The 26,871-nt window shown below is 40.3% G+C and overlaps 1 protein-coding gene across 1 annotated transcript; it reads right to left on the bottom strand.

Moving 5' to 3' along the window:
- Positions 1-226: 226 nt before the first annotated feature.
- On the bottom strand, positions 227-25,141 carry CRTAM (cytotoxic and regulatory T cell molecule). Its single transcript, XM_068555974.1, has 11 exons — positions 25,096-25,141; positions 17,957-18,103; positions 15,566-15,718; positions 13,671-13,811; positions 12,235-12,396; positions 7,849-7,929; positions 5,797-5,880; positions 3,828-3,974; positions 2,182-2,272; positions 1,974-1,983; positions 227-343 (listed from the first exon to the last, which is right to left on the bottom strand). The coding sequence occupies exons 1-11, from the start codon at positions 25,139-25,141 to the stop codon at positions 227-229; spliced, it is 1,179 nt and encodes a 392-aa protein (XP_068412075.1).
- Positions 25,142-26,871: the final 1,730 nt, after the last annotated feature.

Here is a 26,871-nt window from a genome sequence, read left to right on the forward strand (position 1 = left end):
TTTTCTTTTTTTATTTTTAACTACAAAGCTTTATGTCCACGGGTTAGTCCTCATTTGTTGCTCTGAGTCCGGGGCAGATTACACTTGGAGGACACCGTCTTGCGTTGCATGCGAAGTACTTTTTTTTTCACGTGATGGTAATTACATGATGGCTCCTTCCCACAGGCTGCTCCACTGAGGTGATGATGAGGCTGCCCTGAGATCCTGTTTTCTGTTGCAAGGAGCACTACACGATGCTCTCTGGTGTATGCGTGAGCTCGCCTTTTAATTTTGAAGGTTGTGCCTTTTCCTTCGTCTTTGTTTTTGCCTCTGAGTACAACTGTGTGATGTAGTTCATGCAGCTCTTAGAGCGGGAAGCTGAAAGAAAAACGTGGCGAACACGAACATTTAGTTTGAACAACATTGCACCCATTTATTTGAAACACGTGGATTGCACGTGGTGTTTGTGGGTCCGAATGTTAATGGGTTAAAAAAAAATCGCACCTGAAATTCACTGATGTGTATACATGGTCTTGAACGCCCTGTTATAGTCTAATTTTTAAAATGTCTTCTTATGTAAACTATATGCTCATAAACCTGAAATAAAATATATAGACATCTCTGCTATCAAATAACGTATGTATTGCTGGACAAAAAAATACATTGCCTTTAGCATAATTTCATACTGAAAGTAAGAGGGCTTATGGGAAAAAGAAGATTGGGGCGACCCACTGAAAGCCCATGCAACTCTGTACACAGAGCCTGGAAACAGCTCCAGAAGGTACCTTTTAAGTGAGCAAAAACAATAGAGTTGAAATGCTGGATTTGAGGGTGCTGAGGGAAGGAGGGTGGAAGTGGGGGTCAGAGCCCAGGAGAAAGTGCAACTTCCCACTGCTGTGGCAACCCATCCCCCCAGGGAGTCGGGGGTGGGGGCAGACCTTTCTGGGGAGGCAGTCCTGAGTGCAGATGCTCCTTTTGTTTTTTTAATTGTTTTTAAAATTTTATTGAAGTATAGTTGATTTACAATGTTGTGTTCATTTCTTCTGTATAGATACTCATTTTAAACTTTCTTAAAGGTGAATTACAAGGGCTTCTGCTTGTTCAGCAGCTGAGCTGAGGGCTTTTCTTTTCCTGCTAAAGGTTATAATTCTGCTCCCACTGTTCTGTACCCCTTGCCTGGGAGCATCGGCGTAGGAAACAACCCCAATTACACGTTATACTGACGTCATTCTCCCCCTGCCAGTCGTGGGAGGAGACGGATGTTATAGAAACACGCGTGGTACTACAACAGCCTGTATGCAGCTGACACACATTTTCCCCTCCCACACCCAGGTCTCGCACAGACCTCTCACTTGTGCCCCTCTTCCTGCTACTACAGCTAGTCTTTCTTTCCGTTTCACACCCTGCTAGGTCAAAACCAAAAACAAAGCCAGAGGTGTTGTAAAAGAAATGCTTCTTACAAAGCCTCAATAAAACCAGTAGGAACTAGTGGCAAATCTCACTGCATTTTCTTGCAACTTTTGGCGGGTAGAATAAGTTAATTTGCATGGAGGAAACAATGGTTGGAAGGTGTAAGATTCTTGCTTTGCTGTATTCCTAGCTTCTTTCTACTGGATCTTTGTCAAGAGTACACACACACACACACACACACACACACACAGAGTCTCCTTTTAGACTCTTCTTTTCATATTTTGCTTGAAGAATTGCAATGAAGTCATCCAAAAGACCTGGATCATTTCTGCTTGAATTAGTTAAGCGTTATATTCATTTATTCAATACAAATTTATCCAGCACTCCATCTGTGCCAAGCCCCATGCTAGGATCTGGGGGTACACATAGAGTAGATCCAGTTGGTCACCACCTGGAGGTGTACTGTGGTAGCTAAATTAACACACCACACATGACAGTCTGGCGTGGGAAGAGCTTCACTGTAAAGGTGTATATAGGATACTGTGGCACACAGGAGGGTTCTACCTGTGTGTGACAGCGAGGACCCAGGGATGGCTTCCGAAAGGAGCATACCTCCAGCTACCCGAACTTAACCGCTACTTTTTGTTTTTTAAGATGTATTTCCTCAAGTTCTACAAGATGATTTATGCGATCTGCTTTTTCTTGTGCTAAAAATCAAACCTTGATTTTTATTCTCCTCATTAAAGGCAACAAGTTAACCTCATTTTTCAAATCTCAGGTCACATGGTTGACTTACTTTGGCTGTTTTTCTCTTGGGATGACGTTTCTTCGTAATTTGACCTCGATCTGTAACTTTCTAGAGTGTGCTCTGAAATTTCATTTTCTGCAGGAAGAGAAAACTGTTATTGATTTCTGGTGCACAGAGCATCATCTATATTCAGAAATGTACGTTTTGAGTAAGAGCAGACCTGTTTTTATACCATAGTGGGCTTATCACTCCCTCCCCCATACCTCATGTCCTCATTCGTTCAACAAATCGTTTTTTATTCTCTACTATGATTCCTGCAGGCACTGTGCCAGGCAGTATAAGAGCTGCGGAAGTCAAATGACCGCAGATTAGAATCAAGTACTGTCTTTTGGGAAGAAACAATTCCAGTAGCCCTTAAAGAGGTATGGGGGCGAAGTATCAATGGGAGATTTTGAAACAATAGTATGGCATTTGCGTATCATGCAGATACAGCTGGAAAGCCAGACCCTGTGTTTAGGTATGTTTATGATGAAAATGTTAGTGCATCTGAATATCTCGAGACATTGATATTAAACTAGGAGAAGTGGTACTTTTAAGAGGGTCATAGCCGTTCAGAGATGTAGTATTTTGCCATGGGACATCATGATTTCTCTGTTACTGGAGGTATTCAAGCCGTATGTGGCTAAATCGGCAGTGTCCAAGATCACCAGAATGCAAGTCACGCGTGTAATTTAAAATTTTCTAGTGGCCCTGCTCAAAAAGTAAAAAGAAGCAGGTGAAATGAATATGTTTTATTTAACTAGTAGATTCAATATAGTATTATTAGACGTATTGTGTGTGTGTGTGTGTACTGAGTCTTCAAAGTTGGGTGTGTGTTCTATCCTTACAGCACCTCTCAAGAGCAACTAGCCACAGTTCATCTGCTGACTAGCCATATTGTGGCTACAGTATTGAACAGCCCAGGTCTAAATAACCGCTCAGAATTAAAGAGGGGATTTAATCCTGGCACACATTTAGGGAATGAGTACAGCAGATGGTTATTCTGGGTAACTTCTAAGGTCCCTTCTGTTTCTGATATGTGTTGAGTCTGTATTTTAGTAGATATCTTCCATGCTAGCTAAATAATTTTGTTTTTGTTTCCAATGAAATAAACTTTTAAATCAGAATGCTTAGGGAAAATTACTAACGTGTGGTTGACGGAGGCTGAGTGCATTCTTACAGAGTAAGAATGGGACCCAAAACAGTCTATTATATTCAACCTTTGATTGACCATTCCTAGAATAGGAGCTCTTTAAGAGCAGGGACTCGGTCTGTCTTGTTGGCAGATGTGTCCCCAGTGCCTGGAAGAGTGCCTGGTACACAGCAGGTGCTCAATGAATGCTTATTGAATGAATGAATGAATGAATGAATATGCTATTTGGTATCTTTTTGTGAGTAGAAGCCTTCACAGTTTAATGCCAATTCCTGGAGCTACTCTAGTTTCTCTTGGTTGTGCACTCTTTAACTATAGTTCCTGGAGAATCACATCCTGTGTTTACTGCAAAACAAACAGTTGCTTATTTGAATGACAACACTCATCAAATAGATAGTACAGCATTGAATGGAAAAGCTTTAATTGACAGAATTTCCCTTTGGGCTGGCCAATTGTTTGAGCATCTTGTAGCCTCCGTCATGTTCTCTGCCCACTCACCTTTTTTCCATATGACGTGTGCTTTCCGAAGCTTCATGATGAAGAGCTGGACGATGATGAAGAGAATGAAAATGAGGAAGGACACGAGGGTCAGCAACAGGATGCCGCTCTTCTTCCTCGTCAGTCCCGCAAACTGGCGATTCGCTTCTAGAAGGAAAATGAAAGGATTTTAGACAGTTCGAGGGTTTTTTTTTTTTTTTTTTTTTTTTGTCACTGAGGAATATACACAATATTTGCAAAATATAGTAGAGGCTAATACACAGCTGAGAGGAAGAGACGACAGAGAGCTTTACCCTGAAAGTAAAGAGATTCATGTCATTTATTCTCTGAAAACAAGCAAACAGGGATACAAACAGACAAAGCAATTGTGTGGGATGATTTGAAAAAGGTTTTAAAGTTACATAGATATCCAGCTAGTTATTTTTCATTTCTAGCGGAAACATGTGAGCATATTAAATTATAGTCAGGGGATACAAATTAGATGTAAGGAATGAGTTTTTAGCAAAGTGTAGTTAAGTAGCAAGAGAGATTGTTAAGGAGTTTGTGAGACTATGCAAACAAAATGAAATTTCATTGATCTTGGCTAGGTTAAATGTGGTCGCCATGAAGGCATCTGGAGATGAACCCGATGAGCTCTTAAAGATCCTTCTAGAATTCTGATTCTATGGGCTCTAATTTTGCTAAATGTCATTCACAGTCCCTGTCATCTCAACCAACAAGCCATTGAGGAGTGTCAGCTACGTGTAGAACATTGTGCTTAGAGCTGCATAAGGCACAATCCCTATGTTTTCAGGAGAGTTGTCTATATATGCAAACAAACAAGTTAATAGAAACAAACAGAATTAAGATATCTGTGCCAGATTCTAGACCCATGTGTGTTAATATAATAATGTGTTCAGGGATTCTGAGGCAGGAGTGGTGCCTGAGTTGGTCAGGAAAGTGTTCAGTGAGGATATTGGCCTTGAAGGAGGGGTAAGGAGAGGAGTGAAGCGGACTTTTCCTTTCATCAGAGCAGTTAGGGTAAACAAGGGCAGGGCAATCAAAATGGGATGAAGTTTTCAGAGAAAAAGGTGTATTCTGGTCAGGACCTTCTAGAGACAGGACTGCAGAGGTAGGTGGTAGAGAGCACCTTAGGGAGGGTTGACGGCTCACGTTCCGTGCTGTGGACCGTGAGCCATAGCAGTTTTCTGAACATACGTGTGATGAGTGCAAAGGGATGTTTTGATAGTAGGTGCTGAAAATGCACAGCAAGGGGAGAAACTAAAGTTACAATACTTCCAGCAGGACACGATGAGGGTCTGCCTCGGGGAGGTGGCAGTGATAGTGGACAAAATACCTAAAAGAGAAGACTCCAAAGTCCTTGGGAACCTATTGATTTTATGTGTGTGTGTGTGTCCACACACACACACACACACACACACACACACAAGAGGGAAGGATGTCACCAAGGTTTGGGGCCTATGTGATGCTTTGGACAAGCTGATTTTGTGGGAAAAAGTGCTGTTCAGTTTTTAGACATGTTGAGTTTGAGGAGATGACAGAAAATCCAGCCAGAGATACGTGGGAAATGGAATGAAACAGGGACTAATGCTCTGGAGGATGTTCTGGAAATGCAGGTATGGAAATCTTCTGCCTGGTGGCAACAGAAACAATCTTGGGAATGGGAAAACTCTTTAAGCATTAAGGCAATAACCAAGGATGGAGAGGTAAAATCAAATCTACATAGAAGAAGTCAGAGGAGGAAGGGACATGAGCTAACGGACATGAGAAGGAGTGGTTAGCAAAAGTAACAGGACAAGGCAGAGTATGTCAAGGAAGCCAGGGAGACAACTAAGTAAAGGGACAGGGAGTGACTGACCAATAGAAAGGTCAAAAATAATGAGGACTGAAAAAGGCTATTGGATGTATTGATTAAGAGGTTAAAACATCAAGTGTTTATGCTAAATAAATAAGTGATGGGAACACTTACCAGTGGCCAAGTGAGAGACTTGAGTGGTTTGTTCTTCCTCTTCCTTGTCAATCTCTGATGTACTGGAATCTTCCATCACTGCAACTAAGGTGAAAGTAAGACATGATATATACATATGACCATGTATGTGCTGTGTAGTGTGTATATACGCACAGAGCCATCCCAAAGCAGCTTTGGAAACCAAATTAAGTGATCCTCATTAAAAAAACAACAATGAGGTCATTAGTTCATACTGACTTCTTCCAAAAATAGTTGCAAATGGTCAGGATCAGTTTGCCTTTTTTTAAGGTAAATGTTTATTGAACACTACTCTGTGCCAGGCCTTAAACTGACCATTTGGTATATATTACTTCCCACTACAGCTCTGAGCAAACAGAGGTTTTGAGGAGTTAAGTACATTGTCTAAAGTCCTACAGCAAATAAGTGGCAGAGCCAATACTGAGACTCAGAACCCCAAATTTCAACCAGTATTTTATACTTCCTTCCTGAATCAGGCCTATCAGTTGAGACAGTTTTAGGGTGCTTCAGGATAGCAACTGAACACTGAAGAATGGCATCCCAAGCCTGATGGATAGAAAACCCATAGCCCGAAATGCACAAAGCAATGATTTTTATGTTGAAAATCAGCTCAGTTGTCATTCAAACCTATGCTTGCTTCCCCCTTAGAAGTGGGATGTACTATGATGATTTTTGCTAGGCAAGAGAAATTATAAAAATGAGATCTTTTTTTCCGATTTTGTTGTTTATCTTTCCTTTTCTTTTTTTTTTTTTCCTCTGCCGTCTCCTGGTTTTTAGCCCATTGCACAGCGCCACGATGTGGACCCCAAGGGGAATGAAACCACCCCTTCTATTGAAAATGGGTATTATTAACAGTAATAAAATTGTAGAAATTGAAAGCTGAAAGGAATTTTAGAAGCCATATTTCTTAAATCTCATATATGAAAAAGCAGAGGAGGAAATTGAGTTATTCAGTAGTGGTGTAAACCAATTTAAAGACAACAAGATTCTAAACACGTTTTAAAATATTGGATTATTAAAGCAAGTGAGGTGGCAGCTCCACTTCATAATCTTTTCCGTTTCCATCGCCCTGCAGAAAAAGTGTGTGTGTATGTGTGGTACATATGTACTTATCAGTGTTTAAAGGACCTAAACATTTACTTTTCAGAATTATTCACGATAAACATTTTAAAAATGTGATCTCATACTCAGAACTATGAACATGATAGTGATATGAAAGCACTTCTCCCACCACATGACATTTTTATAGAGACACTATTTGAAACAGAAAGAGGACATATAGGAATTTATGCCTTTCTGGATGAGGCTTGTCTTGCTCAAAGCACCATGACAACGGCATGCATGCATTCATTCATTCATCCATTCATTCATTCACACTGCATTTTGTGAGTATCTGCTATTGCCAGATACTATGCTAGGTAAAATACAAAGATAAGTTAAATATATGATCATTGCCCAGAGCTAACCATCTAGTGCTTTACTGCCTAAAAAAGCTGGTATTATAATCCAGTTTTTCTAAATTCTTCTCCCTTTATAGTTCAATCCTGTCATCAAAAACTATCTGAGTTCTTGACAACCAAGTAAGCAATGAGCCTTCAAGGGTGATTTTGTTATTCAGTGACAACACCAAAACTCCAGATTCTGCTTTTTGCCTTTTGTTGTTACCACGTCTTTATTTTGTGTTTGGTCTGTTCTAGATGGAAAAACAAGTCTCCTATAAATGAATTCAGCATTGCCTTTTACCACAGAGGAATTCAAATGTCACAATTGTGTGTGTGTGTGTGTGTGACAGAGAGAGAGAGAGAGAGCGAGCGAGAACTTACAAGGTGTTAGTTACCCTGAAGCCCATCCCACTAACTGATAGGGTGCTTCCCCAGGTCACCATAAAGCTGGAGTCAGTTGCAAGGGGTCCTATATGGTCTTATTACAAATTAAAAGAAAAAAATGTTCTTAAAACTTAGAATTGGAAAAGTGACCTTCCCAAAGAGGCATGATTTTTTTTTTTTAAGTTTTAATATTTTTTTCAATACTTACCGGTACTAGTGGACTGCTGAGGGTCTTGAGAGGATGGAGAGCTTGTCTCCAGGGCAGCTGAAGCTGTCTCTTGATCAGTAACTAGGAAAGGGGAAAAACAAAATTCTGCAACTACAGAGAGCAATTTTACCCACATTGTACTCAGTACAATAGGTTGGAGAATGTATTTGGCTGCTATTTAGTAAGCACTGAGGTTCTGCAGCAGCCTCAGGATTATGTGTTCTGCAGCTCTTGCTCTGGTGTTTGAATCTGTGTCCCGCTGATTGTCCATCTGCTAAGCTGCCTGGCTTAGAAGTGCAGCAGGCTGGACCTCCGTGGAGTGGTGCATTCGGCTGTGCTGGGCAAAGACTATTCGCCGCCTTTATCTGTATCCATCTACCTATCAATCCCTCTGTCTGTTTATCTATCCAATCACACATCTACCTGCTTATTTATTAGGTGGCTTTGGAGTCAGTCTCAGACTGGGTTGAATTCCAGTGCTGCTCCTTGCCTGCTGCTGAGTGAGTTTGGACAAGATTCCTAATCTCTCAGATGCTCAGTTTTCTCTTACCTGTAAAATGGAGATACTAACACATTTACCTCTTGGAGTTTTTTGGTGAGAATAAATGATTTCATTTGTATAACATGTTTAGCACAACACCTGGCTATTTATTAAGCACAGTGCTTACTAAATGCTATTGTATGATATAAAACAATGTTTAGGAATGTTTGCAGAGGTTCAGCTTAGCATAGATTTGACCAGTCAATGAACAGGCCTGTAACCACGGAGCTTATAAAAATGGTGCCTATGAATTTACAAATAGTTAAACTGATATGTAATATCTTTATGGAATCTACAAGTGTTTCTCAGCCCTTTTATTTAATCAAAGAACTTTCTGTGGTTTTGAAAATTATTTTCTTAATCAAACATTAAAATTTTTTGAAAACTATAAAAATGCCTGAATCACGTGCCAAGGGCTCTGAGAAAAGAAGAACCACTTAGGAAACACTAGAGAAATAGTAATATAGATGATAAGTAAGCTCTGTGGCCACAAGGAAGCCAGAGAAAACTGAAGAAAGAGTAGAGCTGCTGGCAATGAAAAGAAGGAAAAGCTTGAAGGCAAGTCAAATAGAAGTGCTGGAAGCAAATTATAAGACGAGCATAATATGGCAACTACTGGGGACGCGTAGAATAAAATTTGTCAATCATGACTAAGATTTAGAATAATGTATACTATGTGAATTCAGATAACCATATAGTTATGTACAAAACAGGTTATATATATTATATGCACTATATATACTATACACATTGTATATATTGTGTCTATGCCATAGTGTATATATACAACTGTGCATATATGTACAGTAGTCTGTGTATGTGTATGCATACACATATATACATATATATATATATATATATATATATATATATACACACACACATACACACACACTGGAGTTTGTATTTACTTTGATGTATCCTCTATTTAGCAAAACTGCTAAATAGATTCATTTAGACTGAATGTTGTTTTGATTAAGTGGATACTGGTACATGATGATTTATCTCCCTAGTTGTTTAGAATGTTATAGACCTCTGCTATCCAATATGGTATCCACTAGCTATACTGATTATTTAAATTTAAATTAATAACAAGTAATATTAAAAATTTACTTCCTCGGTTGCACTAGCCACATTTCAAGTTAGAGTTTTGGAAAACCTGTATCCACCACTGTGACCTTGACAGGTTCCAAATATTTAGGCTTCTGATGAGATTAGTGATGATATTAATGAATGTGATTTTGTTACTGAAATGTGCCAACATTTGAAAGATTTGTATCAATCAGTGAATCAATATTCTCCAAATGACCAAGGCATAATGTTACCAAATAGTGCCTGGATCATTTAAAGAGCAAATTTGTTCGATGGATTTTAATGTAACAGGAGTATGAAAAGTTCATTGACGTGGTTCTGGAGTCCACAGAGCAGCTAACCTTTAAGAAACTACCTCTTGTCGAGTTTTAGTGTAGCGTTGAAGAAGAGTATCCACAATTATCTGAAAAGGCTATTCAAATACTCTTCCCTTTTCCAACTTTGTGTGAGGCCTAATATTTTTATATAGTTTAAGCAAAACAACATATTGCAAGAGCTTGAATGCAGAAGTTATGAGAACCTATTTCTATTAAACCAGAGAGTAAAAAGATTTTTAAAATGTAAAACAATGCCATTTTTCTATTTTTTGGCATTGCAAAATATAGTGTTTTTCCATAAAAATATGCCATTTCTCTTTATTTGAAGTAGGTTAATTATTTTAAAAATAAATAAGTAAACATTGTTCCTACCAGGCAGAGTGTGGAGATGAGAGGGTCAGAATCCTTATTGTAAATATGTTCCTGGGCATCCTCAGCTAGCAAACTTTTACTGATCGGATTTCTAGCATCTGTTGGTCAATGTAGGAGCTAGTCAAAGAGAAAAATTCATAGACAGTTGGAAGCACCAACAGGTGATCCTGGTGTTGTTCTGTGAACACTTACTGGGGATCTGGCAGTGGTGCTAAATAATCGACAATCAGATCATAAATAAAAGTCAAGTTTTAGCCTGTTATTATTATTAGAAACATTTTATGGCTATGATTTTTAGTCCTATAGAACTATGGCCATCAAGGAGGAGAAACTGTGATTTCCCCTTCAGCGGTAATTTTTGTAGATGGCTTGAACAATTGCTGACAAGTAAAAATATATATTTTTGATATTGTTGGTTCTTTTATTTAAAATCCGAAAGTCTTTCAGAAGCATTTAGATAAATAAAGCCTCATTTTCTCTTTGGCGACCCTCCCACATTCCCCACGTGCTCCCTTCCACCGATGGGGGTGGAGGCTGGGGACCGGAATAAATGACAAAGAGGAAGGAGGGACTTCCCTGGCGGTCCAGTGGTTAAGACTTCGCCTTCCAATGCAGGGGGTGCAGGTTCAATCCCTGGTCCGGGAGCTAAGATCCCACATGCCTCACAGCCAAAAAACCAAAACATAAAACAGAAGCAATATTGTAACAAATTCAATGGAGACTAAAAATGGTCCACATTAAAAAAAAAAAAAAATCTTAAAAAAAAAAAAAGCAAAGAGGAAGGAATATTTGCATCAGGTTACAGTACAGCCCGGTCTGTGGGCCCTTGAGTCTTGTAAACCCAGCTTCCTCAAGACCTGCTTTTGGTTTGATGAGAAAGTGAACGGCGGCGAGCTTGGGGTAGTGAGCAGGAAGCTGTTGGCCACAGCGCCAGCGCCCACAGGGCAGCGTGACAGTCTTCCCACAGAGAGGTTCTCGTTAACAAGTGCCTCTCCTCATTGGTTAGTTCATTTGATAAAGAGCTTTTTCAACAAATGCACTGTCACCCAACAGCTTCCTCCTTCACTAGTGTGAGTGAATTCTTATCCTCCAGAAATCTCTTTTCTCACTGAGAAGAACTTTTATAAAGTAATGAAGGTCGGACTCTTATTAATGATAGATGTGTGATTCATGCTTCTTTTCTTTTTTTAAAGATTTTTTTGATGTGGACCATTTTTAAAGTCTTTACTGAATTTGCTTCTGTTTTATGTTTTGGTTTTTTGGCCGCGAGGCATGTGGGATTTCAGCTCCCCGACCAGGAATCAAGCCCGTATCCCCTGCATTGGAAGGCGAAGTTTTAACCACGGGACCGCCAGAGAAGTTCCCATGCTGCTTCTTATAGGATACTTCTTGGCTCAAAAAGTTTTATATAGTTTTGAAATTACTTCTTAAACTTTTGGTGAAGGAATCAGAGAAGAGAGATTCTGAAAATGGAGGCAACTCCTCTTCACATTTAATGTTTGATGTTTTTTTTCTTTTAGTTTTCATTATTTTTATTTTTTGGTGTTCTGCTCAGAATATTAACATGCGTAAACTAAAATCTCCAAAACGGTTGTAACAAAATAAATCTAAAGCATGATCATGACTTAATGTGACTACATGAGTGTTATATTAACATAAAATATTGACAAGTTTAGATTTATTTCAGTTAATATTGTCTCCTTTTGGGTTAAGTACAGAGAGGTAGTATGCTTCACATGATCTCTCCAAACACATGACTGCAATAAAACTATTTAAGGTCAAGTTATGCCAGCTGTCATGATCAAAAAGCGACCATGACACTGTTTTCATATGGCACTCTGCTAGGCTTTCTGCACAACGGGGGTTCCTCTCAGTGTTAGAACAGTTGCAACCCTGTTGGCTAGCAGGAGACATTTCAATCATTAAAGGAATTTGCTATTAAAGAAAGCCTTGTTGACCGTGAGCTCACTCTGAAGGACTCTTCCTAATCCATTTAATTTTGTTTGATAGTGTAATATTAAGGTAAATTTAAAATAATTAAAGACAGTCATTGGTGGCTCTTACCCAAATCTTCAAACCGGAAAGGTGCTACCAGTTTTCTTCCTTGCAGGCCTTTGTGTCGGATAATGCAGCTCGCTGTTGAGTTTTGGCCATATGTGTGGACTCTGAGTGTGCTGGTGCTATTACACTTCTTCCCATCAGTTTCATATTCATGGTGGGTTTCACCTATGGAGCAATTTAAAGAGGCGTGTGAGATTGTGGCTGTTTAATGCTGTTGGACGTGTTTGGGTCTCTGAGAGACCAATGGCCTTGACATCTTGGCAAACCTGTTAGACTTCTAACCTCACTCTAACTTCCCCCAGCTGCCTGGAACATGCTTGGCCCTAGTCCCAAAGAGAAGCAGATGAACAAGAGTGGATAAGTCTCTATAAACCCTGCACTACTGGAAAAAAAAAAAATCCAAAGCTTATCATGTTTACACAGGAATGATAGCCTAATGTTGTGAAACACAAAGACCCAAGACCTTACTCAAGTTGAATGAATAAGGCAAATTAAAGGAGAGGTCCAGAATTGGCACTGGACTGAATCTATGGTTACATAAAATCGAATGGAATGTCTGTTGAAATGTAAACAAACTAGAAATAGTTCCCAAGCACCACAGTTGGTTTTCCTGCTTCAGTTAAAAGGCTCAAAGCTTAGATGCTTTGTTACCAAAATATTTTTGTCTGTCGTGGGCAGTATGACACAGTACTCCATGGTATAAGCAAGTTCATATATATTCCAATTACATGTATTATGTTAAATGTATATTTTTAAAATAAATTTATTTATTTATTTTTGGCTGCATTGGGTCTTCGTTGCTGCGCGCGGGCTTTCTCTAGTTGCGGCAAGCGGGGGCTACTCTTCGTTGCGGTGCGTGGGCTTCTCATTGTGGTGGCTTCTCTTGTTGCGGAGCACGGGCTCTAGGCCATGCGGGCTTCAGCAGTTGTGGCACGCAGGCTCAGCAGTTGTGGCTCGCGGGCTCTAGAGCGCAGGCTCAGTAGTTGTGGCGCATGGGCTTAGTTGCTCCGCGGCACGTGGGATCTTCCCGGGCCAGGGCTTGAACCCATGTCCCCAGCTTTGGCAGGTGGATATTCTTAACCACTGCGCCACCAGGGAAGTCCCTGTTAAACGTTTTTTTAATTTTATGCCTGCTACAAAGTTTATGCTCAGAGGTAATAGCTGTATTGTACCTTTTATTTTATGAAATGTTATGAAGCCATAATAAATATTCCCTTTTAGTTTTCTACCTTGTTTTAAACAAAAACATGTAACCATGTAACCATGGCATGGTATTGATTGGTTAGTAAGGATAATTTGTCTTGAAACAACTGATGAAATACTGAATGGTGTTTTCTGGCCCCTTCTGCCACCAGAGGGTGCCAGAACATTGAAAAATTCCTTAGGCATATAAATAGGAAGGAAAACAAAGGAGGAAAGAGAACCATTTCTTCACTTACCTTGGAGCTCCATGTCATCCCCTAAGAGCCAGGTTATCCGTGGAGGGGGCTTACTTCTCACAGTGGAGCATTGCAGTATGACATGTTCTTCTCCATTTTGCATTCTAACGGAAACTTCCAAGGTTGGCATGACAGGAGTTGCTAGAAGAAAATTGATTTTTCTTTGCTTAATTAGCTGGTCTATATATATCAGCAAAGCACAGAGCCTAATAATCTGCAGGGATCATTGTAGGGGGTGGTCTAAATAATGGGCGTATTTTTTTACTTGACCTTTCTCAGAATATAGTTAAAGGGCTTTTAGGTACTTGTAAAGCTACTCTGGCTGTAATCAGAATGTTTGTCGCCCAGTGTGTGATTAGTCTCTAGAAATTCCCAGGCAGACTTTGTTAACAACAGTAATTATTAAATGTTATATATGAATGTATTTGGCTGGTAGAACACTAAGTGAGGAATAGAGGCTTGAATTCTAGTCCTGTCTCTGTCACCAGCTATTGTAAGCACTTGGGTAAATCCCACAACTTCTTGGTATATCAGTTTCCTTGTCTGTGACATGAAGGAGCTGGTTTATGAGTTGGCTGTTTCAGGTCTAAACTTTCATGAGTCTAGGACTCACCTCAACGTAAGTTACCTCTGTCCCCTCCTAACATCAAAGATGCATTTCTCTTATAAAGGGCCCACTGGCCCTTTTTCTTTCTACTCCTGTCTTGGAAATCCTTTTCAGTTAGGCTTACTTCTTCCTCTTCCCTATTCTACCTCACACTGTGGTCCAGAACTGCACTCTTTCATGTTTATTTACTCATCCATCTGCCATTGAGACATTATGAGGTCGGTTCCAAGTATGCACTAGATGCCTTAGATGCTGACAATGCAAATAAGGAAAAGACAAGGCCCTCCAAGGAGCTATAGTCTGGTGATAGACTCAGCCCCTAAACTGTTAATTGAAAGACCAAGTGTTAAGTGCAATGATAGTGGTAGGCATGGGGTGTTATGAGAGCTCAGCAGGGCCCACAGTCAGTCTGAGCCAGAGTGGTATTTGGGGTGGCCAGTAAGGTGGGGAGAAGGTGGTCCCTAAGCTGAGTCACATTGGTTCTCAAAACCCCTAGGGAGCCACTCTTTCCTAGAGACTTAGTCACCATGCCTTTACTTTATGGCAGGTACCACACTCTAATAATTCAAGAAGAGAAGTCTAAGAAATTCTTTGTCTGATATGTGGATTTATGTTATTTAGAGAGCAATAAAAAGCAATGTTTTTAATTGATCTGTTCTGCCACGAAAAGCAAAAAGGTAAAGATAGTAAGACTTACACTGAACACAGCTGACCATCTGCAGAACTGAGCAAGTTCCAACCGATCGATTGGGAGCTGTCCCTTCCTATCCGTGCCTCCCAACCCCACACCCACCCACCCGCCTGCAACAGAAGAGAGGAACTTGTTTTGTAGAGGATGTGAGCTGATTGTCCAGTGCAGTTACATCTGAATTCATGCCATCTTAGGATGTGCTGTTAGAAGTTTCTGCTTGATGTCCGTATGTGTTTTGCGCCTTCCTAAACTAGTGTGCAAACTCCTTGTGGGCAGAGATTGTGCCTTTGATTCTCTGCAGCCTAGCACAACGCCTGACACAGAGTCGCGACTCATCCAGTACTAGTTTTCTTTCCTTTTAGTTCCCTGCAGAGAAAATTTAGTTGATGCCAAAGACAAATTTCACAAATTCACATTTTAGTCTGGGGCTTGCCACCCAAAATGCTGTTTTCCTTTCAACAAAAGATGGCAAAGGTACCCAGGAAATGCCTTGCTCTAGGCAACATGTTTTAACTAAAATATTAAGTTTTAAAATGGTGTATCACATTCCTAAGTATATTGTTCCCAGGCTGGGTTTACTGGCATTCGGGCACCTACCTAACACGATCACTTTCACTTCCTTTGTTCTCACGGAGGTGCCGTAATGCAGACACTTGTACACGCCTTCATCTTGCTGTGTTACATTCAGCACCCTGATGGCGAGCTGATTGGAGGAGTAATGAAGAAGCTGGTATTTGGAATTTTTTAAAGCTGTACAAGAGGGGAAAAGAGTTATTATGAGGAGAGATATCAGATGAATGCAGACTCTCAGTGGATTGATTATTCACAGAAATAGCTTTTGATTTTCACACTTTAAAGGAACAAATGTCCCATCTTCAACTGAGCTGCTTTCCAAATTCTGGTGTTACCAGCTGGAGGCCTTGAATAGTTCGAAGTTAGTTTAGGAAATGAAATATTTTGATTCTAGGATCTGTGAAATAAGCAATTTGCTTTATTTATGCTTGTAGGAAATTAAGAGCCCTATGCTGGCAAAGGGTTCAGGTTGCAGGAGGATGTTAAATATTTTTTTTTTTACATTATGGAAAATGCCCCACTAGGATTTACGTCTTTGAAATCTGATTCATTTGTGATTGTCTTGTCACAGTGTATGTGAAGAATGGAAAATAAATGCACTGATATTCATTGCTCCAGCTAGGTGCTTGTTATTTTTAATTTTTAAAAGTTCATTATTATTTGAAGTTTCCCAAAGATGACGACTTAGTCCTTCCAAATGTTTAAGGAATGGCCAAACAAACAAACAAACAAACCCCAACATAAAATCCCCCACAGCTCCAGAAAGTTCTAGCCAATAGCAAGTGTTCCTTTTGATTCTATCTTGACCTGGGATTTCCATCTCAGGTCAAAGGTCGCTTAGCAAATCAGAGGCTCCTTAAATGAGTGGTTTTATTTGGTTTTTTTTTTTCTAATGTTAAGATTTATAATGTGAACAAGCCTAAAATAGTTAAATTGTGAATGGCTGACCAAGGAAGGTTGTTTCTCCTCTGGAATAATTGTTGTGTGTCCTGGGACACTGATGTTACCTGAGGTGGATGGAATTCAGGTGTTCTCAATCTCAGCACTACGGACATTTGAGTCCATAATTCTTTGTTGGGAGGGGAGACTACACTGTGCATTATGAGATGTTTAGCGGCATCCCTACTCACTAGAGTCGGGATCCCCTTGCCTCTCCCCAGTTATAACAACCAAAGCTATCTCCAGACATTGCCAAATGTCCCCCAGAGGGCAAAAAGTACCCTTGGTCGAGAACCATCAAGCTAGATCAAGGCATCCTGTTTCAGAAATTTGAGAACGTCCATCTTCTCCCAGTTTACCCAAAACAAAGCAACAGAAAGCATTATTTAACAGAATTCTCTCTACGTAAATTTTCCTCTCAGAACTTTTAACAATTAATATCTACTTAGTCTATCGGAATATAGTTGATTTAGCTTAAAATAATATAGTTATTTTACATTGAACCTGTCAATATTTAATAACATTTTCAAAGCACATCAAATTTTTTTAGAGGCTCTGCTTTTATAAAGCAGAATGAAATTTGCTGTGTTGGAGACTTTTCCAAACATTTGACAGTTAGGAGTATTAAATGGAGATATAAAATGGTCTCATAAAGGGGAGGGTTTCATAAAATCCTGCCCAAAGAGATGAACTAAATAGACGTTTAAAAATCCTTTCCCACAAGAAAAAAAAAAATGTAACATGAGGTGACAGATCGTAGCTAAACTTATTGTGGCATCATTTTCCAGTGTATACATATATCAAGTTATTATGTTGTACACATTAAACTAATACAATGTTGTATGTCGATTATATCTTAATAAAATTGGGGAAAAAAAGAGTCCTCTTCCATCTCAGGCAACTAGGACTCAATGTGTATTTCTGAGAGAGGAAGATTGCCCTCCTTTTCAAAGTAATATGTCCTGTCAATTCCTATCGCCTAGTGATCTAAAGGTTCTGTTAAGACCAACAAGAGAAGGGGAGCCATCTGGAAGAGGCTTTGAGATGCGGCTTTGGATTGCTCAGATGGAAAACAAAGTAGCTGGCTCCAGATGTGGGGTGATGTGTTGGCTGCCTGAGGACCAAAGGCCCCCAGTCTGTCAGTCTGCTACCCGTCTGTCATCGTGCTGTTGGTGGTTTTCATGGTCGCTGAGAGTCAAAAAGTGACATGGGGGTGAGGTGGAATGATGGAAACGTACTTTGTCATTTGAGCCCCCTTTACCAACCGTTTTGGTGGGGTTTCCATTTCAGACTTCCTGTCAAAAAAAGCATCCGCGTGTGAAATAACAGGCTTCTGGGTGCTATTTACATGCCACAGTGGGTGGAACCAAGCCCACCGTTTGGGTGACTCATGCGTGCTTTCTGTCCCACCAACCTGTCTGTCTGGAAAATCCCTCAGGTTGAGGTCTGGCAGTGATTTACTTTTCCTTCACTTACCGGGATGCTCACTGAAGAAAATGGTGAAGCCCGATGGGGCCAGCCACTGCAGGGAGGTGGTCTCCGCCTGAGAAACGACACACTTTAGAGTGAGTGTCTGCCCTTCCTCCACGGTGACGGTTTCCGTGTGGTTGGTCCGAAAGGCCTCTGCAGAGGAAAAGAATTGGGGACAGTCACGCTGGCACGGGCCACACCACTCCCGAGCTGAGGCAGGGGTTTAGACTCAATGCAACCTCATTCATCATTTGGTCATTTACTACACATTTCTTAGAGAAACAAAACGTAAGTCAACATCAAAAAATGCAAGGAAGGGAGGGAACGCGGTGTGCAGGGGCAGTAAAGACGTCTCTCGAAAGAGGTCTGAATGAAGGGGTGGGTTTTGATGGGAAGAAAGTTGAACATCTATTAGGCATTTGCCCTGCCATATGCCGGGAATTGTGTCTTCCATGTTACCAATATTTAACGTAACTTTCAAACTAACCCTCTAGAGGAAGAATTATTTTGTTCACTTGACGATGAGGGAGTAGAGGCTCAAGGTCATAGAGGTCCTGGGGCTGGCATCTGTGCCCACGTGTGCAGGCTTGCAAGCCCATGCTCACGTAACTAGGTCAGACTACCTAAGTGATGAGATCCCGGAAAACTCAGCCTTTCTGGACTCTGTTTATAAAACAGGCGACTTGTGTCTTCAAGTACAAATTGGGGGTCTTGGATTCTAAGAAAGAATGTTACTTCCCATCGGGCTCTTGTGAATTACGGAGCTGCCCATCACGGTGAGTAGGTACGCCCCACCCGCAGAAGAGCTTCTCCACCGGAGGGAAGATGTTCTCAGATCTCTTCCGATTTAATATTCCACAGCAGCGCTTTCCCCAGGCAAACGTGGGAGTCTTATTTCCCCAAATCACAAACCCCAGAGAATGAGAAACAATTGGTTCTAAGCAGCTACAAAGTTATCCTCTCAAAAAAGAAACTGATAGAAAAATAAATTGGCTTTATTGCCGATTTGGCACATTTATTGCCCTTTGTTATTTCTTCAAGTTTTAAATTAAAAAAAATTTTTTTTTCCTGAGGACGAGACAATTCTTGTCAGTGAAAGTACCAAACACTTCCATAAACAGAAGAATACCGTGGGGTTATAAAATATGAACAGCAAATGTGAGTTTTACTGCATCACCTTAAACCTTAAAAAAAAAAAGAAATAAAAAAAGAGAAGCAAGAAGGGAGTTTATTTCCTTGAGATAAATTTCAAATATTAGGAAAAGCGCTTTGGAGAGCTCTGGGAATTAATTGGTGCAGACTTTTTAGTTTGTTCCATTCCTAGGTCATTAATTTCAACCTAGCCTCCGGCAATAAGAACCCAGAATTACTGTATTGTATTCATATTGACTTTCATGGGAAAACAGTTTGTTTGAGTCCTAATGGAAAAACACTCATATCATCAGCCAATACTATGATGAACAACAAGGAATCAATAAAGAGAGATTATTTTCAAAAAAGCACTGAGTCATAGGCCAGAATTCTGCTTAGGCAGGTCATTTGGAAATATTCTCATCTATAAAATCAACCTATAATCGAGTAATAAGGCTAATGTTAGTAGAGATGCTTTGAAATGACAATGGAATTTCTTCCAAGGTTAAGCAACTTTTGAACCAAGAATTTGAATCTAGACCTAACTTGCATTGCTTCGTTCCATTATGATTCCTGCTTTACTTTCTAGTTCTCGTGCATTATCTTGCTTCCCACAAACAGATTGAAGTTTCAAGAAGGCAATAACTATGTTTTCTATTTCTCTAAAATTCATTCCTTACAGAAACTATCACACTGTGAGCTTGGAAAATAATGGTTTAATGCCAGCTTTCATGATGACACTCTAATGCAGGCACTGGATAGATATCTATGCTCTCCTATTGTTAGTAAGAATACTGAGAGGCAGGAGGGAAGTTACTACATAAATAAATGATAGAATAAAAACTTGTGTTAAGCAACATCTCCTGATGTCATCCTTCGGGCCAGAAATGGACACTTAGTACTTTTGCCAATGTTCTTACCTTTGGTAAAATGATTGTCTAGACAGGAAGCCCACATTCGGGGAGAAGGGAGTGGCGAGATTTGTCTGCTGCCTGTTTATGAATAAATGTTTCCCATTTTAAAGGTGTATATCATCATTGTCTTTTTCTTGGGATGCATGCTTATGAATTAAATAATGTCATTTGATTCTCACAGTGTCTTAAAAATTGTACTAAAAGGTAGGATGGCTTTTTAGCGTATGCTAAAGAATTTTATCTCCCAAGATGAGTGTTTGCTCTTGCTTTTGAGAATTCAGGATCAGCTGCTGACCACAAGAATAGGTGTCTGAGTTCCAGATGGAAACGGCTGTGTTTGAGGCATAAAATACTAGTCGTTTCCTCTACTCTTGGCTCCTAGCCTTGCTTCTGGCTTTATAAGCCGACTTATCTTGCAGTGCTGTCATGTAGACCCCGTGTTTGATTCAGAGACAGGAAATCATTGTAGAAAGGAAGACTAGCCCAATGAGAAGTCACTAAGCCACACTGCTTCAGTGGTAGTGCTTAAAAATATTGTCTAATGTGTCTAAGTCACGTCAAAGGGTAGAAGAGGAGCACAGCGGGTACCTAAGTTTTGATGGCACGTCTTCTAAGAAAAAAGTTCCCCATGATCCTCTTGTTGCCATTGAAAACTACAGTGGAATTTGTCTTTAAAATCTTTTTTCACCTAAGTTTAGAGTCAAACTTTCACCTTCTTTGTCAGAGGGATGGGGTGAGGGGTATCTTCTTTGCTCACCACTTCCTCCCCTACAGGTTCTAAAGACATGTATACCCTTATTCACCCTTAGGCTTTCTAGTGTAGACCCTGAGTGCCCTGTGCCTACTTGCTAGTTCTCCCTGTCTGGGCTTCAGACTTCTCACCCACAAACGAGCCCGACGTGACTCCCAAATGCTGGACATACAGAGCTTGACAATGAATCGCTGTGGTGTCTCTCCTGGAAGGTCACCACTCACTGCTGGTACGTCATGTTTACTGAGTGGATTATTGACTGCTGGGCTTGGGCGTTATCTCCATGACTGGGTTTATCCATCCATGCACAGCCATGTGTTACGAGGCCGCTAGTTAAGTCTGGAGCTATAGATTGTGACTGTGTGACTGGTTTATACATGGAAAGGGATCCTGTGACCTTCACCATCATCTCCAACCCCCACCGCGTGAACCGGTTGTCCTATGAGTGGAATGGCTTCGTGCCAAAGTACGCGCGACCGACCCTTCAGCTGAAGGGCAAGCAGCAACCACAGCTACCTACCAAAGCACCCGTAGATAAAACCTGTGCAGTTCCTAAGAGTCCTTGGTTTTTCCAAAGGTTTGGGGAGTTGCAGTGTGTCCACCCTACTCTAGGTCATCACGGCAGACTGAAGAAAGAGTAAGATATTCTTTCTTTTCCTTAGTAGCCCGATTATTGCATGCAATAACTTTTAAAACTCCAGAAGAGAGCCAGTCTGTCCTGCAGGGACCCCGCATTCAACACGTCCAGTTGGAACGCATCATTTGTACTGTCCCTTGTGCTCCACACACACCAAGCACAGACACACCACCTGCTCCGCTCTGGTAGTTCCCTGTAGCCGTCAGTGTCATCCCAAGCCACTGCAGGCCAGGTATCTGAAAGGCACCCCAGCCTCTTCCCTCTCCAGAACATCTCTTTAATCAATTCATTCCTCTTTTTCTCACTACTATCACTGCCTCCATTGTTTCTTTCTTGGACCATTGCAATAACCTCCTTCTAGCCTCCACTCCCTCTAATTCATCATCCTCGTCTGCTTCAGAATTACAGTTAAAAGGTATAAATTGGATCGTTTGATTCCTTCATTAGAATATTTGCTATGGCTCCCACTGCCTGTAAGAGTCAGGCCAAAATTCCAGATGACTTGACTCCCATCTTTTCCTCCAGTCTCGTTTGCTGATATTCCCTTCCAGATGCTCCATGCAAATGGCTACTTGCTGTTTCCAGAAAGTTCCAGGCTCAAGAAGATACTTTGCCTTTGTCCATGCTGTTCTCAGCCTAGAACGCCTTTCTTAGCTCCTTCAAGGCTCAAGTCAAATTACACCACTTTTGTCAAAGCTACCCAACCAGCCTTTAGCCTCTCCCTCCCCTCAGTAACCTCCTCTCTCCTCCAGATCCCCAAAGGCTTCGAATAAACCTCCCTTATAGCACTTCACACATTACTTTTTTGGTTACAAGTATGTCTCTGTGGGTAGATTACAGGCTCCTCGTACAAAAGTTGTTTGCTAGTCATTCCTTTTATATTCCCAGGGCCTAACACAACGTAACATTTTAAGTATTTTTTCGATCAATGGCTAATCATGAGTAAATGTATATACTCAGTAATAAATATTTTAATAGGATGCTCATTTTGTTATGTTAAATAATAAAGATGGGCTAGGTTAAAACCAGAGACACACAGTGAGTTAATTCCCAAACCAGAGCTGTATTTGCTTGGCTCTTATGAGGTTAGCAGGCAAAATATGCTTCAATTCAGATCATTACAAAAAGGCATTATTATTATTCTTTAGATAGATTTGATAGAGAAAATTACGAGTGTGAAAATGAATCAGACTTTCTCAAAATCAAATTATTTCCAGTATAGCTTTAAAGAATCTGTCTCAACAACATGTCAGTAAATGGATGACTCTTTCCTGGTCAAAGGAAGTATCAGGAGGACCCTACTCAATTTGCAGCTGTTCTTTGTTTCCTGCATCCTACTCTCCACTAAACAACCAGAATAGAGGGTGCAAATTGATGGATTTTCATCATCTACAATATAGGTAAATGGGAAGAATTTGAAAAATTCTCCATTCTTACTGTGTTTTACCCACCCTAGGGGCTGCCAGTAGGAGCCTTGAAAAGAGGGCAGGCTCCAAGATTATGGGACTTTTTTTTTTTTTTTTTTTTTGGTCTATAAGTTTTTGGCACCCATAGAAGTTGTGCAGTGGAAGAAGGTGTAGTGATCTTCCCGTAATTCAATTAGCTAAAAGCAGCTGGCGCCCAAACTGCTGATTTGCTGCCCTTTTGCTGGTAAGAAAGCAACATGGTCAGCTCCTTTCCTGTTTGGGACTCTGATGGGCATAAGTAAGCTTAGGATAGAGTGGGCAATTGGTTCCCAAATACCACTGAGCCTAGATTCCCTCTGGCTGGCCCTTTGGATGAGGTCTCAGTTTGGGATTTTTCAAGAATGAATCTTCCAAGTTGTGTAAATTGTAGCTTTCAAATTTTTGATCCACATTAAGAAACACATTTTCTATCACAACCCAATACACACACACTCACTGAAAACTTTCATGAGACAATACTTTTACTATGTGCTTTGCTGATATTTACATTGTCATTTACTAGCTGTGAAAACTTGGGCAGGTTTTCTAATTTCTTGTAACCTCAATTTTATCATATGTAAATTAGGGCTATGGATACCTCCCTCAGTATTTTTGCTAGGATAAATGAAATAACATAAAGTACCCAGCACTGTGCCTGATACAATAAATATACTTCTCCCCTTTCTTTATAAATAGTATTTGAATAAGTTATATCCTGAAAGTCTTATCTTAGGTTTACCTTAGGATATGATTATTGCAGTTTTTTATTTAAAACATTATTTCTGTGAGGTATTTTTATAAGGGAATAACTCGAGTCCTGAAAAAGTGAACGTCAGTTAAAGGCTTTAAACTTGGGAATAGTTGAAAGCATTCTAATTTTAGCCATCTAAAGGTACTTTTTCTGAAGGTATTAGCTCTTCTTCAAGACACTTATTGAAGAAACTATTATTTATTACAAAAATTGAACCTTTATTAAGTGCCTCACGATGCAGGGACCAAAAAAGAGGGCACTAATTGAAGTGTATAAGATAGGAAATTGAAGTACTATGTAAAGTAGGACATCTAGTTTTTTAAAATACTGTTCTTCAGATGCAGTTCTGTGGTGAATGAAGATTTAGAAGGACAGCTGCTTTACTTAGAACACAACAATACATTCAGTTTTGGAAACAAACATTCAACAAGCAAGCAACACTGTATATGTGTAATTTCCTTTGCAAGAAAATGATACAAGTTGCAATCAGAGATTCAGGAACAATACAGCCTGCCCCCACTTTTGGGTAGGAATAATTTGACCTGCGCTAAAAAGGTAACTGTGTCTTTCTTTAATGTTCAAAACACTACATTAGAATTAAGCATCGGGGGCTTCCCTGGTGGCGCAGTGGTTGAGAATCTGCCTGCCAATGCATGGGACACGGGTTCGAGACCTGGTCTGGAAGGATCCCACATGCCGCGGAGCGGCTGGGCCCGTGAGCCACAATTACTGAGCCTGCGCGTCTGGAGCCTGTGCTCGGCAACAGAGAGGCCGCAGCAGTGAGAGGCCCGTGCACTGCGATGAAGAGTGGCCCCCACTTGCCACAACTAGAGAAAGCCCTCGCACAGAAACGAAGACCCAACACAGCCATAAATAAATAAATAAATAAATAAAATTAAAAAAAAAAAAAAGAATTAAGCATCAAAAAATCACATTTGAAAATTATAATGAAATGTAAAGTATAACTGACTCAAAAAATAAGCACAAAGTTTTCACTGGGATCATTATGATCTGAACGAATTAAGAGTTATATCGCACTTTGCCACTTTCAAAGTACTTTCACATTTGAAATTTGATCCTTATAACAATCTAGTTTGGTAGATCAAACATTGTTTTCATCTTCATTTCAAGATGTGGAAACTGTTTCAGAGAAATTAAATTATTTGGCTAAGGCTTATACAACAAGGAAGTTTTAAAAAATCCCAAACAGATGCCCTTTCAACTGGTATACCCTTAAAAGACAGAGCCAATAAGCTTGTTACACTTTGCCATAACACAGATTCCACAGAGACACACACTACAATGACCCTTTCTAGACCCTGTAGCCACTGAACAAGAGATTCAATAAACCCAGTAACATCCCTCAGATGTGTGATTTCGGCGTGGCGTGGAAAGTGGCAGATTTACCTGAGCTGCTTCTGCAGTCGGTCCTCCGTGAGAGCAGTTGACTGGTAGGTAGATGTGCCCAAACATGAGGTCGACTGAACATCAAAAAACATGAGCTCTAAGTCCTTACCTTGTAAGGGGAACCAAGCCAGCAAGCTGCAAAGCCTCCACCACATATTGTGCTGTGCTGCTGTCACACTTTGTCAACTTCCTCTGGATTCTGAAATAAATAGAGCAGACTGGTTTCTTTTGAAAGGGGGAGGCAGTGGCTCTGTGACCTCATGTGTCTCACCTCCTCCATCAGCTCTGGAAGCCCCCTCTTAGTTAGCTGCCCCCCAAATACCTCCCAGTGGAACATTTAGGGGACCACATGTGTCACCTCGATTGTGGAGAGGGGTGAGTGATGTGTTGGTGGCACAAATCTTTCTACCGCACGTGGGTAGTCCTGGTAAGTCAACTAGTTGCAGGGCTTTTGGGGAGAGGAGGGAGTGCAAGAGATATTAAAATGTTCCTGTGTAGTGACGTCACCTTGTTTTCACTTTTCTAGTTTATTAAACAATTAAAATTAGGCAATTTTTGCTGAACCCTTGTGAATATATTTCTAACTCTGGAAACAATTTCTAATGGTTATCAGGGGGCAGAGTTCACTAAATCACAGATTTACTCATTTAAAAAATCTGTGTATCTATCCACCCACCCATCCACCCATCTGTCATTCATCCAGCATCCATCTCTTTATTTATCTAGCCATCTAGTATGCACCGCTCTAAGATATGATCAGATATGAAAGAGAAAGCCTTGTGTTTAAGGAGAATATGATCTTAGTGGGGGTGAGAGTATGCAAATGAACAATTTTTGGTATTTAATTCTCATTTACTGGACAAATTGAGATAGACTTTATTTCATTTTTCTGGGGACACACAGCAAAATACAAGTAGACTTATGTTTAGAAAATAGAGGTTAGTCTGCAATGTTTAGAAAATTGTAAAGGAAATAATATTTACTGGTTCTAATTGAAATGTGTTAGTGCTCTTAAATGTGTTGATAGTTTGGGTAGGGAACATTATATCCATCAAAATTGTCTTTCAAATATTTTACCTATTTTAACAGGTAGAAAGAGAGTAAAAAACTGAGAGAAAAATTGTTTCCTGTGGAGTTTAGCAGGATATAATGTCCTCTTTCTCAAATTGTTTGTTTAAATGCCTTGGGCCCCCAGCTAAAAAAAAAGCAGATTGGTAGCGTCCACTCCAGATTGATTAAATGAGAATTTCACTGGAATGAGGAGCTACTGGTGTGTCTAACAAGGTCTCCAGGTATCAGAAGGCAAGTGTGAGAAGCACTGATGGTGAGGGTTTTCTGGAATTGAACCCACGAGATGTGAGAGGTAGCCCTGTCTCTGCTACCGGCTGGTGTGGCTATAGGGCCATAGAAGGTTCTCCATAAGTGCTTGTTGAATATATTGATATGTATGGAAGCAGGGCATCAGTAGTTTGCATCGTACCGTTTTTCAAAATAGAGAATTGAGGAGTTTGGTTGAGATGACACAGTGACTTAGTGGCAGAACTGAGAATACAAACCAAGACTTCTGAGTATTTGGTCTGATTTCTCTTTTGTCCCCCATAAGATTCCTTCCAGGGACTTCAAGTTTTTATATTTAAGGCTCCAAGGCTGTCTAAGCATTTGATTTTCCTGCTCATGTCTTGTCCTTGCTTTAGAGTGACACTTGATCTGTCTGTACCCCCTTAAGGCAGCCCAAGGAAAGTGCATATAAGGTGTCTCTGGGCCTCCCTTGGAAGGTGTGAACTAGCCTGTGGCTGGTTAATAGTTTCCCACGTTTGTTTTCACCTAGAAGAATACTGGTTCCTTATAGAATTTTCTAACACTTCCTGTCAAAGCACATGAGGAA

This window comes from Eschrichtius robustus, chromosome 11 (assembly GCF_028021215.1).
Source record: "Eschrichtius robustus isolate mEscRob2 chromosome 11, mEscRob2.pri, whole genome shotgun sequence".
NCBI classification, from domain to species: domain Eukaryota; kingdom Metazoa; phylum Chordata; class Mammalia; order Artiodactyla; family Eschrichtiidae; genus Eschrichtius; species Eschrichtius robustus.

Coding starts and splice junctions, on each gene's coding strand:
- CRTAM (XM_068555974.1), bottom strand. CDS start 25,141: ATGTGGTGGAGGCTTTGCAGCTTGCTGGCTTGGTTCCCCTTACAAG. Junction 12,397..13,670: donor GGATGACATGGAGCTCCAAG/GTAAGTGAAGAA, acceptor ATTGCTCCATAG/GTGAAACCCACCATGAATAT. Junction 3,975..5,796: donor AGTCTCTCACTTGGCCACTG/GTAAGTGTTCCC, acceptor TTTTCCTTCTAG/AAGCGAATCGCCAGTTTGCG.